General features: G+C 33.1%; 3 protein-coding genes across 3 annotated transcripts; 2 read left to right on the top strand and 1 right to left on the bottom strand.

Moving 5' to 3' along the window:
* The first annotated feature begins 7,380 nt into the window (after positions 1-7,380).
* Positions 7,381-12,896, top strand: LOC111004394 (pupal cuticle protein-like). Its single transcript, XM_022275405.2, has 2 exons — positions 7,381-7,537; positions 11,859-12,896. Exons 1-2 carry the CDS (start codon positions 7,526-7,528, stop codon positions 12,603-12,605), a joined length of 759 nt encoding a protein of 252 aa, XP_022131097.1. The 5' UTR covers positions 7,381-7,525; the 3' UTR covers positions 12,606-12,896.
* A 1,839-nt stretch (positions 12,897-14,735) lies between these two features.
* On the top strand, positions 14,736-23,211 carry LOC111004371 (pickpocket protein 28-like). The gene is made up of 13 exons (XM_045631158.1): positions 14,736-14,766; positions 14,991-15,093; positions 18,744-18,950; positions 19,046-19,166; positions 19,479-19,627; positions 19,958-20,070; positions 20,453-20,541; positions 20,783-20,967; positions 21,294-21,379; positions 21,450-21,524; positions 21,878-22,028; positions 22,097-22,188; positions 23,078-23,211. The coding sequence occupies exons 1-13, from the start codon at positions 14,736-14,738 to the stop codon at positions 23,209-23,211; spliced, it is 1,536 nt and encodes a 511-aa protein (XP_045487114.1).
* A 471-nt stretch (positions 23,212-23,682) lies between these two features.
* On the bottom strand, positions 23,683-25,389 carry LOC111004351 (mediator of RNA polymerase II transcription subunit 31). The gene is made up of 4 exons (XM_022275352.2): positions 24,884-25,389; positions 24,713-24,802; positions 24,438-24,607; positions 23,683-24,007 (listed from the first exon to the last, which is right to left on the bottom strand). Exons 1-4 carry the CDS (start codon positions 24,897-24,899, stop codon positions 23,864-23,866), a joined length of 420 nt encoding a protein of 139 aa, XP_022131044.1. The 5' UTR covers positions 24,900-25,389; the 3' UTR covers positions 23,683-23,863.
* Positions 25,390-25,465: the final 76 nt, after the last annotated feature.

Here is a 25,465-nt window from a genome sequence, read left to right as displayed (position 1 = left end):
CATAATAATATTATGCAAATGTTAATAATTACAAAAGATTTACTTCAACGAAATTATTATTTGTGAACTGACTGTGAACGGCTGTGAACTACATTTTTTGTTTAATAATAATAAAAATCAATACTTGAAATAACGTTATAATCAGAAACAACATACGTAATAAGACTTGAAATAAATAAATTTTATAACACGTGAAAACGGATGTGAAAATACGAAGGTGATCCTGTAACGACCTCTCCAAATTTTTCCAATGAAAAATCATTAAGAGTATGTAGATCAACGATACATTATTAATTGTACGTATCGCAAATTATTCATTAAATATACATGTACGGGCTTTTGAAATATAAAATACTCGACAAAGCGAATGTTACCACGTAAAACCTTTAAGGTATACGAATAAATGACGCAATTTTGAGATTTATTTAATACCTCTCTCACTGTAGAAGGCAAATTACATTCCACAGGTCGCGGAGACCAAGTTCAAGTCTGACAATCACTGACACACAAGTGCAGCTTATTAATGATAAGTAAAAGTTTTATATTGAACGAAAATATTCCGGAGTTAGGCAACATTACCTTCCTGTCTAGGCAACAATGACGTAAGCAGGAAAAACGCTATATTTAAGATTAAAAAATTTAATGTAATTTGTTTTATATTAATTTACACGTATTGATTTAATATAGTGCAGCCTTCTTGCGCCGCAACACTGAAGACGCACAATTATTCTACGAGTCTTTACAATTTAGAAATGGCGTCACTCATCGTCTTATGCCTCATAAGGACCAATAGAAATATGAGTATTTAATGTTAGTCATTTACAGTACTAACTATTTTTTATTTATTATATAAATTTGACGTATAAATGCAATTATAGCTCTTGTTAATCTGTAGACGGTCTTGTATATATCCCTGTAAAAGTAGCTTTAGAAGTTTTAATGAGTTTCTTTTTTATTATTTTATTTTATACGAAAACGTAATATTTACGATTTCTATTCTTATTTCCAAACATAAAGTACAGATCTTAATAACACGTCAACAAAGTTTTATTAATAACACGTCAATATTCTTTGATCCAATTGTAATAAATATTAATTGGCATTATCAATCTGGTTTACTTTCTCTTATGACCATTTTCGGGAAGTACAGTAAAAACTTTTTATTAAAAGCAATAAAGAACATCCTTCACTCTCCTCTCATACTGTTTCACAACGATTGTGAAATTAATCTGCTGAAAAAACAGTAGACAATAAACTCGTACTGCATAATAAAGATCTTTTCTAGAAACCATCGTGACAAAAATGAATTGCATCTACAATTACTGAATGAATTAGTTCAAGCTAGGTGTGAGGGTCTCGATCTTGACGGCTTGAAATTCACCTGTACCAAACAACTGATAAAATTTAGATGAAATTTATGATACGTTTTTAATAATTTCAAACAAAAGTTAGGTTATACCGAATAACATAAAACAAAACTTTTAAACAAAGACAACAATGATTGTTCTTATTGAATAAAGCTGAAATCAAAAACGTTTTTAGTATGAACATTTCGTACAAATATGTAACAATATTTATCGATATTAATACACATTGTTGACCTATGAAGTAATCACAAGAAACAATTTTGTTTTACTAGTTCTCAAGTCGCGTGCCTTTTTCATGTCAAACATAATATCATACATATTATTAATCCTTGACATTTCTTAGAATTTTGTTCCCTTATACTTGTACCGAATGAAAATTTGAGAGATATATACTATTAATAATACAGTGATTACAGTACATATATAAGTATGTACCTACGATTAAATGGGTCACGTTTTAAAGGCGTACTTGAACTTGCTATTTCAAATATTTATGTCCACTCAAAATGTGTCGCCATTATTGGCTTTTGTTATGTGTCTTATTTTTATCTGTTATAAGTGCGACGCAATTCTAAATATTTATATGAAAAGTAAACCTGTCACTGCAGGATTTCCGTGTTATATTCTTAAAATCTACTAATTCATATAAATAGTTGTTATTCAATAATGATGTAATAAATATAACTATAATGGAACAGCTGCCCTTGCAATTTACTTTTTTCCAGCGAACTAGTTTTTATTGACGAATGATTATTGCATATGAACGGAATAGTAATATTAATTTATATAAAATACATGAGAACTACTTGCATACTTCCGTTTGTGCCTTACTAAGAATGCGCTTAAAATGTCATACACCAAGACGTTTACACTTGAAATATACAACATCCCTATACTGCTTTAAATAGTCGACTGGAGTGTTGATCAAATCAAATACAATTAATATTATAGGTACAAATTCAATACAGCAAAAACGTAAATTTATATGATAACTTTAATTATACTTATATTAAATTATTACACTTTATATAAAATCTAGAAAGTCATTTTTATATGTTTTTAACAGTGCTAAAAACTGGACTTAAGAATTATTTGAATACGTGCCTAGTCTTGATTACCTTGCACGCATTTTTCACGTGAACACCACACGTTACTGTTTTTTATTCAGTTTTCTTTATATGTGAACAATCAGGTTCAAAATGTTACCGATAAATATTTGCGGTTTTATTGAAGATTTATATCTTCTTCGCTTATGCACTGATCATTTCTTAACGTCTTCGCAAAATTTCATAATTTAGTTACAATAACTCGAACATCAGTACCAAATACATTAAAAAGGTAATCTAAGTATATCTATTATCACTCTTAGGATGAGATTAAGTTGAGAGTTTTCAGAGCTAAGTATGACTCCTGTATGTCAAATACCAATACGCTTTGACATACGAGAGTTATGGTTCGGTTGGAGCACAAGTATATGCAATAATAAAACTTTGACGTGTTGTTTAACAACAATTTTATTATATATAGAGAAACCGCGTATGCGAATATAAATGTTGGCAATAAATCTTTTGGGATCCCATTAACGGTAGCTTAATATATGAGGTGTCTGGTCACACGACATGAAACTATTTAATGATGAAAAACTGTCTCGTGTCATGATTTATACCAATTTCAAAACTCATGAATAAAAATGAAATGAATATTTTAAAAGTGGAACTTGTAATAAGAATCTTTCTTTTTTTCATTTCTTACGATGCTTCATGAAAAAAAATACTGTCGAATTGACAACCACCCCCGTTGGTTTGTATCTAAGTCGGTTTAAAATACAGTTCGTACTGTTATTACATTAAGGAAAACAACACAACAACAACAAAAACTACTTTATTATGCTGTTTACTAAATTAGTAAACGAAGCCAAATGATAAGTATTAAAAAGTACCACCAATCTACCCATAATAACAAGTCACCGCTTTGTTCTCACTATATGACAATATTTTACAAGCCCAGCAGTTTATATAAACATTGATAGTGGTAAAAAATAACACAAAATACATGTATTTATTTACACTGCTATAAATATATTAAAGTGATAATTTATTCCTTGTAAAAAGGGCAAGCCTATAAGATCTATATATACCTACTTTAGGTAGTCTTACTATAAGGCAAAACTAATCTTAATACTTGTACGCGTTTAACTCTTTTATACTTGTTAGTTGACTTGTCGTCGGCCTACATCATATAACGTAATCATAAACAAAGATGATTTACACCATTGTTAGTGTGATCTTATAGTAATGATCCAATTACTTGTATTAATTTGATTAATTTTAATAATAATCAGAGTCCAATGATCCAGTAATTTCAATTCATTCTACATGTCGTTTTCTTATAATCACCTCTATCAAAAAAGGTACAACTACAGGTTAGTAAGCTATAACATAACCTTAACTGTGCCATCGTGCGTTGTTTCCGAGTCGCGGCCGCCCAAACACGAGACCTGTCAGATGTCACTTGTCACATCAATAACAATGAGGTGGGCTCAACTTGTCAAACTCGATGAAGTGCGATTATAGAATTTTAACACTTTATTAGCTTCATCTTTTGTTGCTTGTTTTTGTTACCATATGTGATCTGTATAAAGATACAAATAATATTTAGAACATTATATATGTCAGACTCAATTATAATAACTATTAATAACAAATACTCATGATTAAATGAGATACGTGCCTAAGTGCCTGTTTTCATAAGCATAACCACGCTCGACCCTGTATTGATGTTTGTGTAAAAAATATATCAAACATATAACAGGAACATATATAAAAACATAGGCTTTAGATCAGTTCTTATGACAGCTTACATAAAAATAAATAATAGAACCCAACCTATACTTTATTATGCGCTATATTTTATACGTACATAAATCGGAAAAACATTTTGAAATTGACATCTTCAACGACAAAAAAACGATGGCCGTTTTGCTTCCTTGTGATTCATATATTACAATGTTAATGGTATCTAAAGCCACAATAAATATAACGGACAATGCTTAAGTATTACCTACATTAAGATTACTGACAAATTTGATCACATAAGGGTAAGTGCACAATTGGTGTCTTCGGAATCCTTATTAATGTATCCCTTATAAGGTTAAAGCGCGTCTTGTAATGGGGTTTTAAAATGATAACTCTCTACATTCGGTTGGTCGTATTATTATCATGGTTTTATAAGAATATTTGATTTAAAAGAAAATCTTTTTAATATATATATCAAAGCCCAATATTTGAAATTACTTCCAAAAGGTTTAATATCTCAGAAATTACCGTATAATTAAAGTATTGAAAAATATAAACATACATATATCTTTAATAAATGCATATAAAATTTAGTATAAATTCTAAATACAAATTTCGTTTTAAATATATATAAACATATGACAGTATAAAACTTGTATGTGCCCACAATTGTTAATGGTTGAAAACAAATAAGCGAAGAATGTTTACACATGTCTCCCAAGAAATAGAGCCATATATTTTTATTCTAAAACCATGCAGACCTCAATTAGAGATGTGCCTTTTATAGATCGTATGTAAATAGTGAACATTCCAATTAACAATTATCTCTTTTTAAAATATAATTATTTAGCGGAAGATTTAGTAACAACTGTCATGATAAAGTCCAATAACATTGTATGGGAAAGCGACGACGAAAATTTACAATAGTAAATTTTCCTCCTTCCAATAGTTAATAATATCACGATTTTAAAAGTAAATAATTTACAGTTAAAATCGTGATATTATTTAATTATATAATAATATATGAACATAATATTAAGAAAGGTGCGCAAACAAGCATTTCCTTTTGTTATGTATACAGTACCTGCTTTTTGATATGTGCAAAAGAGAGAGAAGAAACGAAAGAAAAGCGAACTTTTCTCTTTAGTCTAACTAACATTCATTGTAAAGTTTATATGGCAACTACTGTCATATCACACATCTTATTACTTTGAGATACACATAATAATTGTATATCTGCGGACAAAATTACGATTGGTCCATGGCAGCCAACATTTAGCGATATCAATAAATTTCCAAAATGTTTACATAACATGACACTTTTGTTACTTATAATTTAATTAAATCTCAAATAAATCTTAACTATGTTGCGAAAGGTCAAAAACTAAACAAATTAAACTTGTTGAACAAGATCTAGATAGTGAGATTGAGTTTAGAACGACTCAGAAAAATATTAAACATTTTATATATTTGTTTCATAAAAATATACCTTTATATTAAAATTTATATGTAACATGAAACAGAAGTTATGTAGCTTGTAAAATATAGTTTTTGTAACTCTATCACTTCAATTCTCGAAAAAAACAATTATATTCCTCGCGAATTTTGATGATTATTTATTTTGATATACATAAAATACGTAGGGATTAGAGCATGTTGAATGTCCGGAACTATTTTAAATTTTCATTCAAATCAGATTAAAATACACACTCACTGGAATGTTTTCTTTATGTCATCGAACATTTTAGTTAACCATTTTACTGTAATGTTTTTCAATAACTATATCGCTCAGTTTTGTTATATCTAGCGGCGTGAGGTAGCCGCTAAATGTAATGGAAATGAATATAATATAGTATTGTCTTTTATTTACATAACTTTTACACATTTAAAGAAAAACACTTTTTTAACGGATTATAGATATGTATTATTATATTTAAACTTATAATTATTTGTACATAATTTTAAATTTAAACCGACGTTTCGCGTGCTTTACAGCGTGCGTGGTCACGGTGACGCGAAACGTCGGTTTAAATTTAAAATTATGTACAAATAATTATAAGTTTAAATATAATAATACATATCTATAATCCGTTAAAAAAGTGTTTTTCTTTAAATGAATATAATATTCCAACCAAGTAAGTGAAGCAATAAAAAATATCAAGTGTGAATCATAATATGATACATATTATCAATACCTGGACCTTGATCGCTGAGGTCGCAAGTAACTTGAGTCTTCATTAACACAACGAAATTTATATACACAATCATCTTAAGAATTTTATTAAAGGGCACTAGAACAATTCAACGAATTAACCATCTTTTGTGTTTGTTTGTTATCGGATCAAAATTAATCACACTACTTAAACCCTCAGACTTCTGAAAACGATATTTAAGACTGTTGTAATTAATTAATACATACGGAAGTCCTAAACATTCAATTACAGATGAAAAAATCTTTGTTTTCGGTTTAATAGACAAACTAGTCTGACGACCTGTTTTAAACGTTATACCTAAAACAGTTGCGAAAAAAAATCTGAATGTCTTAAATTATTTCAATGTGAGCCAAAATATTTGTTAGAATAAATGAATTTTTATTATTCTCAACATTAAAGTTCCAGCTTGCATTGTTTTAATGTTTATGTTCAATTCTAAAGAAAATCAGTGATTAAATTAAGTATTTGAGTTAAGCCGCGATGCGCAATACAACCTAAAGAATAAGGAGATTAATGTTTCACATGAATACATTGTTTGAAGAATATATTCCTAGCTCAACAAATATGTGCACATATTTTAAATTTAAGCTTTAAAAATCTTATTGCAGCAATATATTCACAATGTGTAATCGTTGACCAAAATACATACTTCATTTCAATTTAATAGTTTATATGAAAATTATTCTTTGACAAATCGTGTAAATACTAGATAGCCTTTTTAATACTGTCTAATTATTACAATGCATAGAAAGTTTGACTTACGAAAAATGTAAATTCGCGTTATTATGATTACTACGATTAATCTCAAAATATAACCTTAATATCTTATAAATTCAACGGACCCAAAATGACCTGTCATACAATATCAATAACTCACAAAATCGAACCCAAAACACTGCCATTGAAATATACCTATGATATTCGCCTATTATCAATGGCATGTCCCAAGACTTTCACGCGCAAGCACTACACCCCCTCTGCGCACGCGTCGAACTATAAAAGCCAGCTCCCGCCCTCATTTCGTACAGACGCAAGTTGCACTTCAACATAGCGAATCCTGGAAAACACTAGTTTTCCATCAGCGCTATAAACTCGACACATATCTACTTTCTATTTCTTTCACTTCTGTGCTTTACTTCTTAACACAAAAATGAAATCCATGGTAAGTAATGCTTCGTTTCCTTCTTTCGCTTTTTTTGTTAATTTTCTGTATGAAAAAAAAAATTCAGCTTGATAACTTAATCGCATTACTAACAATAGTTTATTTAATAAATCATATTGAAACAAACGTAACATTAAAATGATAAATGGTGCACCGACAGATATATCGGCTTGTAATTTTAATAATTGTTTATTGTATCTGATATGAAAACCAGTTATTGCACCGTTTTCAAACTAAACCCAAGCCAGATATTTAACCTTAAACTAGTTACCAGTATTGAATAAAGTAATCTAATTTTCTGTCAGAACAGCAAGTCGTTTTCACAACTATTCGTTGGTCTGTATTTTAATAAAATTAAAAACGATGGTATTAATACTTGCAGTGATTTTTTGATCGATTTCTTTTTTTTTTGTTCCAAATAACTTTACATTTAATTTCCTTGCGACACGTTATTTCATCCTTTGATAACAAATATGCGAGACTAATGTATATATCGAAACGTTTAATGGACCGTTAAACGAATTCAAATATTTTTCTATGTGAAATAAGCTCATACGTTAATTGTCAGTAACTAGCTATGACGCAAAATTAAAAAGTTAGCTAATCAGTGCGTACACGCGACTAGCAGGTCATTGCCAATGCATATATTTTTTGCGCTCTACTTAAAGTTTGTCTTTAGTAAAGTTAATTCCCGTGTTCATCAAAAAATAAAAATGCAACTAATTATCATGATAAAGCTCTACAAGTCTCTACGATGAATCTTCGTAGAACGTCTACGAGATAAATACAAGATGCGCGCGGAATTGACTCATCAATAAAATGCGGACTCGATCAAGAACAATACAGTAATTAAAAAAACACGAACAGAAATATTTTATTTTTATGTGGTTCTAGTAAAACCTAACTCCTTAACCGGTAATCCGATTTTGATTATTTTTGTTTAAATAAATGCTAATTAGTACTCGGTCTAATATTGATAATATAATAAGTAAACAGAAAATGTCGATTAGTTAAATTTAAATTACTTAATAAAACATTTATTTTATTTATGAATGTTAAATAACCAGTTAGCTATGCAGAAAAATATCCAACAGGCTAAATAGAGACCTGAAAGCTATTAATATTATTGACAAAAATTCTATTATATAGAGACTATAAAGCAATATGTTTATGTCAAGTAACACCTATATTTGGCAAGATAAGCAAATTTATTAAGTTGTGCTCCCATCATGATCCATTTATGTATGCAATGTCGACTGGACTGTGTTAAAATCAATTAGCAATCACCTTACTGGCTATTAATTACTTCGAACAAAATATCGTGATCTTTTATGCGAAATAAGAATGTTGTGAAAGCTTCTGCATCTCAATCAAGTTATTAAAAGCCGGACTGTAATTTGTTGTGACCTGAAAAAAATTATTCGGACTATCATAAAATTATGAAAAAGGGCCACGGACGATTGCCTTCATAATCTACAAAATAAGAATATTACATTTAAATGACACCAATTCGCTGAAGCAAAATGTCTAAATCTAAGTCTTAAGTGACTGTACATTTAACAAAGGCAGCCGCCGTACGCAGCAAGCGCCACCATGATTTTATCGATTTGATGTGAATCGAATGCTTAACGAGCCATTGTGTACAATTTGTAGCCGAATATTTGTCTTCATTACGATAAAATCTAGTTCTTGACATTTACGAGATTTGATTGGTCATCTAAAACAAATAATCTTTGAGTGTCCCGTCACCATGTCTTGTTAAATGTGAGCCAATTTATACATCAAATAAATCAAAGATGCATCGTATCTGTCACTATTAGGAAATTTCATATGACTACTAAACTGAAATGGCTTCCAACCAGGGCTGCTGTCTCTAAAACAAACACTTCAAACAACCGCCTTTATTGGAAGCATTTTTCAGTTTCGTATTTTTCGTGAATTTCTTTTATTCTCCCAAAATAAGTACATCTTTACCATTCTGGGACGTCGTTCCGTCACCTTTCAGTTAGCTCGTGGTCTAATTCACATTCGCCACTCAAAGACAACTTTTTGCTTGCATTCCTTTGCACAGTTTAGAAGGGCATGCCTACGCACACCGTCACACTAATCAATACTCAATTATACCAAATTACAGACCGCCTACCAATGTTAGAGATAAGCCTTCATTTAAAATAATAATTACTCTAAAGTCTTACATCCTGTTAGTTGTTTTAATAGTTGATTGAGTTTGGCAAATACAATAATCGAAGATTGTAATTTATGTACGCACCAACCTATTTGCAAAATGCAAAATAAAAGTAACTCAGCCATATCTCTTTAACCGTGCATGACTATAACCATAAACAACGCGTGATAATGACCAATAATACCATAAACAATAAATAGGGCAGATTAAAAAAACTCAGCGCAAATGTCAATTTGATATGCGAGGGTAACCAGTTACTGAATGTGACGGTGGGCTGGTCCGGAAGGCTGGCTTCCTGCTCCGTGACCTTCAACTAGCCTTCAGACCTTGACGCCATTCACTCGGCGTTACTTTTATTTCTCTTGAAAGCGTAGGTTCTTGTAAATGCCTTTACTGACATTCAATTCGGCTGTCACTGATCAAGACAGCTTTTGTGAATTCGACAATGTAATGCCAATAGTATTGCGACCATAAGATATATATTTAAATAGAATAAACTTTCAAAGTTATACAAAAGTAATACTCGCGTGAATAAAATTTCTTGAACCTTGCAATTTCGCTACGAAAACATAAGTCGTACTTATATCAAGGGCAAAATGTTGCAAAATATAACCGCGATTTTATCAAATTTTGCAACGTCACGTGCTTTTAGAAATAACACAATATAGCCCACGCTAAAACATTTTCACAACACATGAAACTATTTGCAATACCTTTGTTTTAACGCAATTCCAAATAGACTATTCATAATAATGTACAGTAATTTGATATAAACTTTTATTTGAAAAATATTTCAATTAAAACTCCATCCCCACAACTACATATATTTGAAGAATATACAGAATTCTAAGTCAAAATAAATTTATATGGTAACAAAGTAGTCAAATTGACTAGATGTGACCGAATCCAAGCCATGACATCATTACGTGATACTGAACTTACGGCAAGACTTCAGGCAAAATTCCTTAATAATCTCATCATGTTTCAATTATATTGCGCTCCAATTACCCAACTAACACAATATGCCTAACCGTTTGATAATGACATTGTAATAAAAGCTAATAATCGGGTTAAATAAAGCTAATAAACCTTAGCGGTTACAAAGATTTTCAAATTAAAAATCTTCGTTATGTTAACAAAAATTTACAGTGGCGATATATTTATGTAAATGGCAAAGAATGGGGCCTTCTACAAAATTATGAAAGTAACTAAATTAAATAAAACCTCTTGCGAAATAAGTTCACATTCAACGTAATAAATTTATGAATTCTCACCAATAATTATTTTAATAATTCAAAATAATGCGCGTAATAACCTTAAGTGTGAAAACTCGAATAAGATTTATATGTCCATCTTATGTCGATGTTAATTGTTAGTATTTAACGATTATAACTTTGCACAATAATTAGTCGCATATTTCCAAGCCTCTTGTTAACATTGAGACCTCTCGCTAAGTGTTTGTGTAGCAAGGGCTTTTAATATGATTAATCAAAGCAAAAAAGTACTACATTCTTATTCCTGATTAATGAAATGTCATTTGCGGTATAAAAATTTGATACTGAATTAAACATAACCTACAACAACATTTTTGTAATTATAACACTAATTTTATCACTTCAATGGTTAAATTAATAAAATTAAAAATAATTACGTGTTTAATCATTAAATAAAAAATATTTGAATTGTTTTCAAATTTAAGATAAAATAATCATGCTACAAACTGTTAATACGCAGTACATAAAACTAGGGCATAAATAAAACTGAAACAAGCAAACCGGCATCATAGAATAATTTAACGACCGGATTTGTCACTTTAATACTAAACAATTTAGGTATTTCGCGACAGATGATGTAACTTAATTATTAGGTAAATTATATTCAACAAGTACAAATACTTTTTGACCCGTTAACTTTGTAGGTTTACTTATTATTACTTCATTGTTTTATGTATAATATGAATGTTAATTGAGGTGACTTTCATTTTTTTATCCACGTAATCTATCTGGGTTATAATTAGTTGCTAATTACACAATTACAACCTTGTCTATGAAACATTAACATTACATAAGCCCAAAGGTAATATATTTTCCCAGTACACTGTATTTTGTCTCTGACCGAATTTCTCTTTGTTCATAGATTGTAGTAGCTTGCTTGGCGTTGGCGTGCGGTGCCCACGCGTCTGGATGGGCCGGTCCCCCAGCCAACATCGCTCTATCCCAGGATGGACGGAATATTCTCGATACACCTGAGGTAGCCCAGGCCCGTGCTGCACATCTTAGCGCGTTACAACAGGCCTCCCAACACAACACCAACCCCCAAGATGATGGCTCATACGACCCCAGATGGGACAACGAAGAGTACTGGCAACAAGCTGATAACAAATGGAACGGTGCCCAGGCTAACCAATGGAACGGTGCCCAAGCCAACCAGTGGAACGGTGCCCCAGCCAACCAATGGAACGCTGCCCCTGCTGCCCCCTCTTGGAACTCTGCCCCCGCTTGGAATGCTGCTGGCGCCGCCCCCGCCCCAGTTGCTGAAACCCCAGAAGTAGCTCAAGCCCGTGCCGCACACCTCGCTGCCCTCTCCGCCGCCAAGTCTGCTCCTCAATCTCAGTGGAACTCTCCCTCCAACAACCAATGGGACGCACCCGCTAACAACCAATGGGACGCACCCGCCAACAACCAATGGAACGCCCCAGCCCACAACCAGTGGAACAACAACGGTGCCAACTGGCAAGGACCTGCTGCTAACATCAGATTGGCCCAAAATGGTGCTGGTATCTTGGAAACCCCTGAGGTTGCCGCCGCTCGTGCCGCTCACTTAGCAGCTCACGCGCAGGTTGCCCACAACGCTCCCCCCGCTCACCCCCAACAACGCTGGTGAACACCTCTTCCTTTCTTTCTTGGTAACTAGACACCTCTAGCACGTCACGCGCAATGCTGTGACCGCCAGCTCATGACGCTCTAGAGCCACGTCGAGGTGCCTCTCTTTTCCTTCGATCTCCCCTTCGTTTAGGAACTCTTCAAAGTGCAAGTGCGTCAGCCTATTCTTTCCTATGGCTTTCTTACTTTTATACAAACTATTAAACGGACTTTACTTTTGTACATACTACCTAAATATATTAATTATAATATGTATGCGTAATAAACAAAATATATGAAACGGAAAATTGTTTTTCGGACTTTCTTTTACGATCTTATCCACACCCTTTTATTGTCTTATTTCAGTTCATAAGAAAACAATTATACTGTAAAATGTAAACTAAAAAATGCTAACGACTTTAAATCCCCTATACTCTAGTCTATTTTGTTAAACATTACCGCCAATCGCCAATTACTGAACGCAAACTAATTAAAGCGCAAATACGAATTGCTTTGTAATAAAAAAGCAATAAAATCTACAAATTAGAATACTTTCCTGGAACCATAACGCAAAGGTTTGTTCCATTCAAACAGCAATTCATTAAAAACAAATATACTATAGGCTAATCAACGATTGTTCTAGTTCACATACTAAATTAATGTTTTTTTAGTTCACATACTAAATAAATGCATTATTAAATTTAAGTACAAATTAAACAATACTATCTTTATTCTACATTTTTTTTTCTTTATTTAATAGTCTAGCTATTTGGGATAGAATCAAATACTCGAGCCTGTTTGAAAATTGTATTATTAAATATTTTTATATTGGCATTATGATGTTATAGAAATTTAAAAGCATAAAAATAACTAGCATGTCAGGACTATCAGGATCGCGTGAGCATCTTGATTTAAAACTGTAACTAACATAGAATTAGGCGTTTATGGACACGAAATCTTTATAGCCATCAGCATAATATAGTTAATTATGGTAAGTGTAACCAATATTTTAAACGATCATGTTTATAACCAGTTTCTAGTTCTACGTTTCAATAAGTTTCAATGAAAATTAAAATATTTTTTATATTTCCTAATCGCAGTAGATTGAAAATGCAATTTACTTTGGCCTTTAATACATTAATTTACATATGAAAATTAGACCTAAAATTTTATAAAATTTCATAAAGGTTATATTTTACTTAGTTGTACTTACACCAACGAAAATCATTAAATTGTCTGACTACGATTACGAGACTAGAAAATTATAGTTGTTTAAGTTGATTTACGATAATTACAAGTTAAGGTTACAGGGAAAAATAGTTTAAAATAATATATTATTTTGCCATCAAGAGCGAGTATCGGGGGCGTTGCAAGGACGGTGTATCACTCGATCGCAGCAATCAACTGATTAAACTACAAATATTGGCTGTGGAAAATTAGGTTGCAACTAGTCGACATTTGCCCTGGTTGTATAGAAAATTTTAGATACAGCTAAGTTTTCAAACAATAAAGCTGTAGCTATGGTATCTAAAAGCCGCGGGAAACGGAATAAAACTTCTAGTTCTATAAAGGTAACTAATAATACTTAGGGCCTGTTTCACAATGTATGGATAAAGTGACAAATAGCTATGCAACACATAAATTATTCGAAAGATAAAAGTTCCAAATAAGATACTTCGAATTTCATGACGTATAGCGCTATCTGACAGTCGTGAAACACAAAAATACTATTTATCCTACCAATAAGTAACAAATAGCTTATTTGGAACTTATCCGGACATTGTGAAACAGGCCCTTAATGTAAGTAATAAAATATAACTTAAATTAATTGAGTATCACTAGGCAGGAGATTCACTCACATGTATGTTTTACAAATAAGAAAATAAAACAAGTGGGCAGGAGGCTCATCTGTGACACCGCCGCCCATGGGCACTGAAACTGCCAGAAGGGCATACAATGTTCTATATTCCTTTTTAGATATAGTTTTGAATATTTATAATATAAAGATAATAAAGTTGGCAACGATCATGAATATAATTTTTCGTATTTTTAGCATAATGAATGGATATCTCACAGTAATCCATTTAACACGCCTTGGTACAGCTGGAATTTCAATAAATCTACGTTAAGTAGTACTGAGGTAGGTGGCTTTATGTATTATAATTACATAAACAGGTGCATTGGTTAGATATATATAGATTACTTAGGTGAACTACTAAAAATATAAGAAAGAAATTGTTGAAATGTGAAATTTTAATTTGAGCAAGATATAAAATAAATATGTATCAAAAAGATAAGAAAAGATCCTTGAATTGACTCGATGTGAAATATTACTTTCTTTATTTAAGAGTAATATTACACATGAATTTTCCTTAGAACCTGAATTACAAGAAAAATAAAACACAAGAAACTATCGAAGGATTTCCTCAAGATTTGAGGGATTATTTGCAAACGTCAACTTTACATGGTCTTCGATATATCGGCGAAAAGAAGTTAACTTGGCTTGAAAGGTATAACTATGCTGCTATGTTTTTCAATTAATATTAATATCACGTACTTTTAATGATAAAAAGTATAATTGAAACATATTGTTACGAGCTAGGGGATCGGATAGAAAACGCCGTCGAATTATTCAAGGGTTTATTTCAATAAAATCTACGAGGAATTCGTTTACACTAATATCTGGAAATTACGCACAGAAAATCACTAATAACACACACAATGAAACACTAATCACTTAAAACACTCAGTACTTTATCACTGGTTCGCACTTATTCGCACTTTTTCTCTTCGGTGTTTATCGCTTGGTATCGCATTCAAAACTGAACTGAGTGGTCGCGTTTTGGCTCGCTTATATATCGCTGGGAAGAATCTCGAACGATGTTTCCGATGTTTACGAGAACTTTCTAGGCGGGAGCGCTACTGAGTAGCGATCGCCTAATTCTAGAACGCGCGTACTTGCTATCTCTTTCGCACACTGCTACGTGCTTGTCGTACGACGTTCTAGAGTTCTCGGTCTAGCTTCTAGAAGGTTCTTAACTTTTCTCTCTTTCGCGTATCAAACAGTGCTTGTCCCACACCTAGAAAATTCGTTCTAGAATATTCCTTCATCAAAGGGGTATAACCAGGCCTGAAAACGCCTGAAAACGGGTCTGCTGAAAAGTGTACCATTCGTCTATACGTGTTCTGAAACCGACTGAAAAAATGTTTCAGCCTCCTGAAAACTAAGGCAACATTATGTAAATTTTGATTTTCTTATATGTGATTGATCCTCTCCTGAAACGGTCATAAGTCATATTTCAGCCTGCTGAAAAGTTCTCTAAGAAGTGGAAAAATCTAAAAACATTGCAGTTGACCCGTCTTCGTAACACTACCCTCTCCTTAGACATGCTCGTCCCGAGCATCATCACTTCCTTTCTTCATTATCCTTTTACATCGCGACCGAGTCTGTGAATCCTTATCGCCTGCACAAGCTTTACATTTCTTGATCCAGTCTTCTACATCTTCACGATAATTAATCCAGTAAAATATTTCTTTAACCTTACTAAGAGTCCCTTTTACTCCTAAATGTCCACTAGACAACTCAACATGACACATTTCTAGTATGTCGCGAACCTTGGATCTTGGCACCACTAACTGCAAATGATCGCCTTGAGCATTTTTCAATTTGCGACATAACACTCCATTATGTAGAACTAAACTGTCCCATTTAGCCCAGTAACTCTTAGTAGTGTTACTTGTAGATGCAACTTCACTCCATTGTGGCTTGACAGCTGAAGATTTCATCCAGTCCAGAATTGGTTTAATGTCACAATCCTCTTGTTGTGCTATCTGCATCAATCTACCACCGAAATCTGAACGAATAGTATCTGTTCTAAGCATCCTCACGTGACCATCCCTTCCGTCCTGTTTGGTAACTTTTTCACTTGCCCTTTGAGACGCATCATCTGAACTCCTTATTAGCTCTCTTTCATGGATCGATAACATATCAGAAAATTTCTTTAATTGTTCCTCTGCCTTTGATAGGTGTATTGACAAGGGTTCCTCATAGTTATCCGGAAATGTTCGAACTGCGTTCCACTCTTGTTGCTTACTGGCCTGTCCGTCCACATCGATTACTCTACAGAAGTCATAACCACAATTTGAAGAGTTGCCTTTTAAGGAGACTTCCTGTTCTCCGCACTTGAAGATCCCCTTTTCAAGATCTATCTTACATTTGTAAAACTTCATAAAGTCTAACCCGATTATACAGTCATCTACTATGTCGGCAAGAACAACCTTGTGTCTGTAAAAACGTTCACCAATCTTGAAGGTCGCGATACCTTCTCCCCGATCGGCTATGCGTTGACCCGTAGCTGTAACAAGCTGTGCAATTCCTCTAGAAGGGTTTCTAGAAAATGTCTTCAGAAGTTGGTGTCTGATTACTGTTCGTGAAGCTCCAGTATCAAGTGTCACATCACATTTAGTTCCATTGACTTCTCCGTCGATGACTAAGGTATTTCCACGTCTAGCCTTTACATCACCTCGGAAGTCTGTCTTAGGGCACGAAAACCTCATGTGCCCTACTTCCCCACAGATGTAACAGGTTGGCCCACGTTGACCAGTAGCTCTTTCCGTGACAGCCCTAATGCGGTAAGGTTGAGGATCTTTCTGAATCGCCTCTACCTCCAACGCATGGGCTAGAGCGTCCTTTAGGTTCTTGTGGTGACCAAGGTTCACTCTCAGCCTGACTTCACGATCTCTTATTCCATCTATGAAGGTTTGCACTAATATCTTGTCTGCTACATCTGGTAAGGATGCGTAAGCTTTCCTTAACAGCTTCTCTATTTCCAGACCCCATTCTTGCAAGCTCTCACTTGGTCGCTGCATTCTCTCCCGTAATTGAGCCCTGTAGACTGGCTCTAAATGTGAGTCTCCATAACGTAACTCCAGGGCATCCAGCAGTCGCGTTAGCGTCACATCTCCTGTCATAACTTCCAACACGCCCAAGGCTTCACCTCGCAATCCCAACATAAGGGCAGCCACAGCCTGATTATCTTTCCAACCGTTTATCTTGCATAAAGCCTCAAACTGTACCTTGTAGGCGTCCCAAGAAGAAGAACCATTAAAAGTAGGTGCTTCCAGCGTTCCAGATGATTCCACAAATCCAGACATCTTAAGGCACTGAACCTCCTTTTCTAACTCAAGCAAGCGTTTCTCCTGTTCGGAAAACCTACTGTCCAGGTTTTCAAACTTTGATATTAGAGTCTCCGTTTTCTTTGTCTGCATCTCCGCATCTGCTGCAGACACTGTCACGAACTCCTCTTGATTCTCCCTTGGAGTAATTGGCATTTTTCTATCCCCAATTCTGACACCAAAATGTTACGAGCTAGGGGATCGGATAGAAAACGCCGTCGAATTATTCAAGGGTTTATTTCAATAAAATCTACGAGGAATTCGTTTACACTAATATCTGGAAATTACGCACAGAAAATCACTAATAACACACACAATGAAACACTAATCACTTAAAACACTCAGTACTTTATCACTGGTTCGCACTTATTCGCACTTTTTCTCTTCGGTGTTTATCGCTTGGTATCGCATTCAAAACTGAACTGAGTGGTCGCGTTTTGGCTCGCTTATATATCGCTGGGAAGAATCTCGAACGATGTTTCCGATGTTTACGAGAACTTTCTAGGCGGGAGCGCTACTGAGTAGCGATCGCCTAATTCTAGAACGCGCGTACTTGCTATCTCTTTCGCACACTGCTACGTGCTTGTCGTACGACGTTCTAGAGTTCTCGGTCTAGCTTCTAGAAGGTTCTTAACTTTTCTCTCTTTCGCGTATCAAACAGTGCTTGTCCCACACCTAGAAAATTCGTTCTAGAATATTCCTTCATCAAAGGGGTATAACCAGGCCTGAAAACGCCTGAAAACGGGTCTGCTGAAAAGTGTACCATTCGTCTATACGTGTTCTGAAACCGACTGAAAAAATGTTTCAGCCTCCTGAAAACTAAGGCAACATTATGTAAATTTTGATTTTCTTATATGTGATTGATCCTCTCCTGAAACGGTCATAAGTCATATTTCAGCCTGCTGAAAAGTTCTCTAAGAAGTGGAAAAATCTAAAAACATTGCAGTTGACCCGTCTTCGTAACAATATTATTACTTCATTCCAGATTTTTTTGGCTAACAGCATTTCTATGTTCTATCGTCTGCGCGGGATTCTTTATCCTGAACGTTTACGCAAAATGGCGGAAGTCACCAATGATAGTGAGCATCAACCCGGAAGATATGCCACTTAACAAGCTTCCGTTTCCGGCACTTACGATCTGCAATGTTAATCAGGCGAAAAAATCTGTTGCGGAACGGTATATGGCTTCTGGGTAAGTATTAAAAAGCGCTTAAAGTTTCCAAAAGACTAGTAAGTAGATGATACAGTAAGACAAGTGATCTTAACATACATTAATAAAAATTACAGAAATTCCATTGAAAAGAAACTACTTGAAAGTTTATGTTCTACACAAACCGATGCAGATCTGTTTGAAGACACAATTGCTGAGAGTGCGGATTGGGACCACACGCGATCATTTCTTATCAACGTAAGTACATGTTTGCTGCCCCACAAAAAAATCATTTGAAATCCTTTATTTCATGTATGCAAAATTTATTCTTTTTCTTTCCTAAATTGTCTTTCTATTTTCGGATTATTAAGGTTCCAACTATAATATAAATTTCAGTCGACGGAATTCACGCAATGTTTATTTTAGTTGTTTTAAAATATGGCATTCTTTGTGAATATATCATAATTTTTCCAACTTTTGTATATATTTTGAAAAGAAAAAGATTTCGAATGTATAAGGGCGGCGTCATATTATGTGTGCATAAACAATAATGACATCATTATTGTTTAGGTAACACAACCGTGTGAGGAAATGCTAGCAATATGCATCTGGAGCTCTGAAATAATGAAATGCCAAGATCTCTTCAATGCTCAGCTCACAGATGAAGGCCTTTGTTGTACATTTAACGTCGTACATAGGGAAATGATGTTTAGAAATCCGTAAGTTTGCAATATTTGAAATATTTTTCAACATACCAACTGCAGTTACCTGTGGGTTTGGTCACCATTCTATTATATGAAAGGGTGTATCTTACAAACAATTAATTTAAGCTTAAAGGTTTCCATGAGAAAGCTTTGAGATGCTAACTCTGGAGATCGGCGATTGTCGGCAAATTTACTCAGGAATTCAGTAGGTAATTTACATAAGATCTAAGGTTATTATCGCATTAATTATCTGACTAGATATATTATATCCTTTGAATCGGTTTGCAACTTCCTGTCAATAAAGCTTAGTGTTGACAGTTGCTTAATAAAATAATTTGATTGCAGAAGAGATTTAAACGACATGAATATAACATTTCCATCACCAGCTGTAGATTGGACTCCGGAAAATGGATACCCTGACGATGCTCCACATGATGGATTTCCATGGAAACCTCAAGGTATATTTCGTATATACTGATAGGTATGAAAACAAAATTCATATCTCATTAACAACAAATATTTTGAAACGGTCGTTATTTTAATCATAAAGACCTATATACTCTAAAAGATGATACTATATAATATGTAAATTTACATTCTATAGGTGCTCTTTGGCATACTTTCCTATTCCAAAGGGTTATTTCGTTTCATATTATTACCTATAATAATTAAAAATATAACATATTGTAAAATAATAATAATATATGTATATATATATATATAATATATATTATTATTATTATTATTATAATGTATATAAAATAATATTATATGATTTTATGTAGATTAACTTTTATTCAAAAAGCAAATATTTTGAAAAATATTGATAATTTCTTGCAGGAATCGGTACGGACCATGGATTAACATTAATACTAGATGCAAACATTGGTGAATATTACTGTGCTTCTACCAAAAGCGTTGGATTTAAAGTATGTGATTTTGTTTTTGACTATATAAATTGTTGCAGCTTAAATCAATCAATACTTGATTGTTGATCGTAATATAGGTTAATATGTTTACCAGAGTTGCCATTTTAGTAGCAGAAAGACTTCTGTGCGTCTAACAAAACAGATAAACTTATTTGCTGTAAATAAATATCTCTTTAAATATCATTATTTAACTCTTATAAAGCCGTTTGACAAATTATTGGAAATGCTTTTGGTTTTTCAGATTCTCCTGCATAATCCCACTGAAACCCCTAACATTGCTAAATTAGGAGAAATTTATGGACCAGGAATTGAAGCTAGAGTCGCTGTAAAGCCACGGATATTGGACGCCCAACCTGCCTTGAAATACATTGACGTTAGTAAGAGATTTTGCCTATTTTCAAGTGAGCGGAATTTGGGTTTCTACAGGTTAGCTTACTTTTAAAATTACTATTATTATTATTTCGTATTTGATATATGTATGGTTGATAGAACCATACATACATCAAATACGAAATAAAAACTTAATCTTTAAGGTAATTTTCAGCAGACGAGTCATAAAATAAAATAGGTATAGATGACCTTGTAAATGTATTGTTGTGTTGGCTTCATATGACGAAATAGACCATCTTATAAGCTTATAGCAGAAGAATTAACACAACAATATTACAAATGTTACCAGATCTTTACAAATTAGAAAAGAGAAAGCTAACCAGAATATTATTTTATTCCACCAAACCTGTTTTTTTTTTCAGAACTTACACCTTCAAAAATTGTCAAATGGAATGCGAAGCACGACGAATGTTGGAAATATGCAAATGCGTCCTTTATTACATGCCAAGTAAAATATAATATTTAATTGAAATAATTTGATTATGTATGAATTTTCTACAACTAGACTTATGTTTTAGAAAACAAAACCACGCGAATATGTGGCAAAGCCGATGCAAAGTGCTATAGCGACATATGGAAATATTTTCCTAAAAGTAGGTAGCACTTATTCCGTCGTCGTTTTGTTAAATAATCTCCCATGTTTGGTACTATTGCTTTAAATTTGTAAAGAAATAAAGAGCCAACGCTCCACGAGAGAGCTTTTTCCTTGATACATATACCATACATGCCTCATCAACAATCAACATAAATCTTTAGTCGTGTTATAGATTAAAACCTCGAACTGAAAAAACAATTGGACAAAGATGATAAATACTTTAGTTTAAACAGTGATATAGAAAATCAGGGTTGATTTAATGAAGCATAAAAAATATAATTGTCGGAATAATAAAATCAGTTTTTACAATGTTAAGATTTTTTTTATATCTTGATATTTTTAATGTTTCAGACAAAGACCAATCATGCGAAGATTGTCTTCCCTCGTGTACAGAAATATCATACTTAGAACGGCTAAGCACAGCACCACTTAATAAAAACCTCATCATTAATTACGCGCAAAGCCTACAAATGTCGCGTAACATGACATCGGAATATTTCACGTAACTACTTGTTAACTAATGGCAATTACTTGCTTGGCTAATTAAATAATTGGATTTATCGGTTTCAGAGCAAATATGTTAGTCATACATTTCTACTTTGAGGACAAGACATTCCTTAGGTTCACTAAAGGGGAAATATTTGGTTTGACGGAGTTTCTTTGTAAGTATACTTTTGTATGAAATGTTTTTTGCCATTGGTTTGACTTGACAGCTTATTGAACTAGAATTGAGTTTGATTGGCGTCGTAGAATACAGAAACTAGACGAACATCCAAAAATCAACGTTTGTACCTCAAATAGGGCTGGTCACGTGGCTCAAGTCCATGGACACTCAATCGCGAATGCGTTGCCGGCCTCCTACTTGATATGGTACGCTCTTTTTATGACGGTTCGGAGATACTGCAGTGGGCAGCTGGTTCCACATAGTGGTGGTGCGCGGCAAAAACTGCTCGGTTGAGGAACGGCGGACGTCGAGGTGATACGGGTAGAATTTCGTATTCAGCCTTGAAGATCGAGGATGAAACTTGGCTGTAGGTTAATTCGAACAACTCCTCTGAACACTCCGTGCCAATTGCGTTGGGAGATAGAGAGATACCCCATATCTCTAAATCACGCCAAGGGATAAAGTAAAAAAAACGAAAAGGGGTTGGTCGCCGAGGATTCGAATCGCTCTTCGTTGAATACGGTCAGGTCAAGTGGAAGGAGCTGGTACTGACTTCCGCCCAGGAGAAAGCGATGCCCCGGCGTATAGTACCGGCTTGACTTGCTGTACACATCAAGACCCCAATAGGTCTAATTTAGCCTTGGTCTCAAAATAACCGAAACTGAACTGTAATAATTTCGATATATCAAGTAATCCGATGCTGGCAGTGACTTTAAAAAGAGGAGTAGCAATAAAATAAGTAATTAAACTTAGAAATCAAGAAATCTGAGGCCACCACAAATTTTATTATAAATTACTATGTATGTAATGTACATTTCAATATAAGGTATTCATAATAAACAATTTTTATAACTTTGATAAATTTGTAATATGATCATATATTTTAGCTAATACAGGCGGCTTGTTGGGTCTATGCATGGGTTTCAGTATGATGAGTGTTGTAGAACTGTTGTACTTTTTGACATTACGAGCCATGTGTGTCGCACGACGAAGGCAACGAGTTCGACCATTTGTGAAATAAAATACCTAATTAAAAAAAAAGAGTTTCATTGAACCGATTCGAATAGTTTTATTAATGTAGTGTGAAAATGAGATTTCTTAAAGTCAATCAATATAGGTAGAAGATGTATATTGGCACTTTTAAATGTTCTACTAAAGCTGTTGTAAGGTGTAATAAATTATTTTTTTTAAAGTTACATTGTTAAAAACTATTTTAAGATTTTAAAACATAGAATTGATGTATGTATTGTATATATGTAATAATTATTGTATGATGTGTCTAAGAAAACTATGATTGTTTTATATCCATTAGCCCATTATTTACAGATCACCATACTCACTCAAACATAAAATTCTATTCTTTTTATATTCTAAAAACATTGTGTTGTGTAGTGGTAGGCATGATTGGCAATGAGGTATTGTGTTTGATAATCTTGTAATTGAATTTCAATTAGTGGTTAAAGGTTATGGTAAAATTAAAAAAAACACTAAGCAGTGCTACATTCACAATTATTGTGCTAAATTAACTTACTCTTAAATTTACATATTTATTTATTATTTTTATAATAGAAGTTAATAATATAAAACATCTGATATTTTACTCCCCTTTATAACCCTATTCTAAGCTGTAAAACATCTTCTACCACTTTTAAATGTACATGCTAACATAATTACTATGGCTGTCTTTGAGGGCCATGTTGGTTTGAATTGGGAGCAGTTGGTGGTGCTGGCACATCTGGAGGTTGCAATGTACGTGTTCTTCTTCTTGTGTAGTGTTGCCATAGTAGTATAGCTTGATCATCCATAAATTTACACACCTAATGACAAACAGTTATTTACTGATATTTTAATTTTAAAATTTAGTTCACTTCTGTTAAATAATAACACACAGGAAACCTGTGTACTAAATACATAACAATAATTAAACAAATGTGCTGAAGGTAAGTTTGCTAGAGTTGCACTTTGCACATTGTTGTAAAATTGTTACGGCTAATGGCGACGTGTATCTCGCTCGCATATAATATATACATATTAATATTATGTTTCTCATGTAAATAAAATATTTCTGTTTTGTAATGAGAAATAAAGTTCTTTAAACATACATTGCTGAAAAACATTACATAGTACAGTCCCAATGGCTTTAATTCCATCTTCATTGATTCCCATTCTATATATTTTAATGGTGACTTGCCTATAGAACGCCTTTCAACAATAAAACCATAATATATTAAGATCTAAATAAAATACCTGAGCCGAAACACATTCTCTCCTGAATGCTTCATGTTGTAATAGTTCTAGAAAGTGCAAGCACATTGGATATTTAAGATATCTAGCATAATCAGGTTCTCGCCAGTATTGTAAGTATTTAATGTAATTTACAAAGGTCTGCTCCTTAAGATACCCTCTTTGAGCTAAAACTAAACAATTGATAGTTAGTATGTGAGATTAAATGATGAATAAAAATAAAATAATATATAATTACATAAGAGGTAAATATAGTACTGAGCTAAGATATAACTTACAATGAATATAGTTTGGATTGGCAAGACATTGCACAAATTCTAGTTCCACCTGAAATCTTATTCGATTTTGCTCTTCTGTCTCTGTGTTAACTGCAAGGAAATAATTTTAAATATAGCACAATCATTTTTATTAATTAAATTTTTGACAAACTACAAAAGGGTGAGATGTACCTTTTGCTGCTAACATTTTTGATAGAAAATTGTACTATAATTATTTTTGATTGAAATTTATTGTAACATTTCCCTTTTTTGCAGAATTCAATATCATTAAAGACCAATGTAAACTTCTACTATATCTAAGTTAAAAAAAATTAATTCAGTTGAACGAAGTTATTAATTATCTTTTAATACATATCAAGGAGTTGATTAGTATATGTACTGCCGAAGCGAGTACATGGCAGTTTATTAAAGTTTTACAATGATGCTTGATAGTTGATAATAATAAATAACATAAACAACAGATCACAATGCACAGCAAAGTAATATTCATTTAAATTTTAAAGTTACGCTAGCACATCAAGTGTGTCTAATTTAAACATTTTTTGTTTAAACTATTCATCTTGTGGCCAAGATACAGGTTTTCGACTACACTGTCGTATTTAGTCGATTTCTCATATTATAAAAATTTGTCTAATGTAATGTAATTTATAGGTGGTCGCTAAGTTTTTTGACAGTTTAATGGACGAAGAAACAAACACTAAGGTTTAAGAATTTATTTTTTGAGTAGCTAGTTTGGTCGAATTACTACAGCCT

This window comes from Pieris rapae, chromosome 14 (assembly GCF_905147795.1).
Source record: "Pieris rapae chromosome 14, ilPieRapa1.1, whole genome shotgun sequence".
Taxonomy (NCBI): Eukaryota; Metazoa; Arthropoda; class Insecta; order Lepidoptera; family Pieridae; genus Pieris; species Pieris rapae.
This window is presented reverse-complemented; position numbering and strand designations above follow the sequence as displayed.

Excerpts from the sequence above, each read along its gene's own strand:
- LOC111004371 (XM_045631158.1), top strand. The coding sequence starts at position 14,736 with ATGTATTATAATTACATAAACAGGTGCATTG. Across the intron at positions 15,094-18,743 it reads AAGTTAACTTGGCTTGAAAG|ATTTTTTTGGCTAACAGCAT; the intron begins GTATAACTATGC and ends ACTTCATTCCAG. Across the intron at positions 19,628-19,957 it reads GAAATGATGTTTAGAAATCC|AAGAGATTTAAACGACATGA; the intron begins GTAAGTTTGCAA and ends ATTTGATTGCAG.
- LOC111004351 (XM_022275352.2), bottom strand. Across the intron at positions 24,608-24,712 it reads CAATCCAAACTATATTCATT|TTTTAGCTCAAAGAGGGTAT; the intron begins GTAAGTTATATC and ends TCAATTGTTTAG. Across the intron at positions 24,008-24,437 it reads GAGAATGTGTTTCGGCTCAG|GTGTGTAAATTTATGGATGA; the intron begins GTATTTTATTTA and ends GTTTGTCATTAG.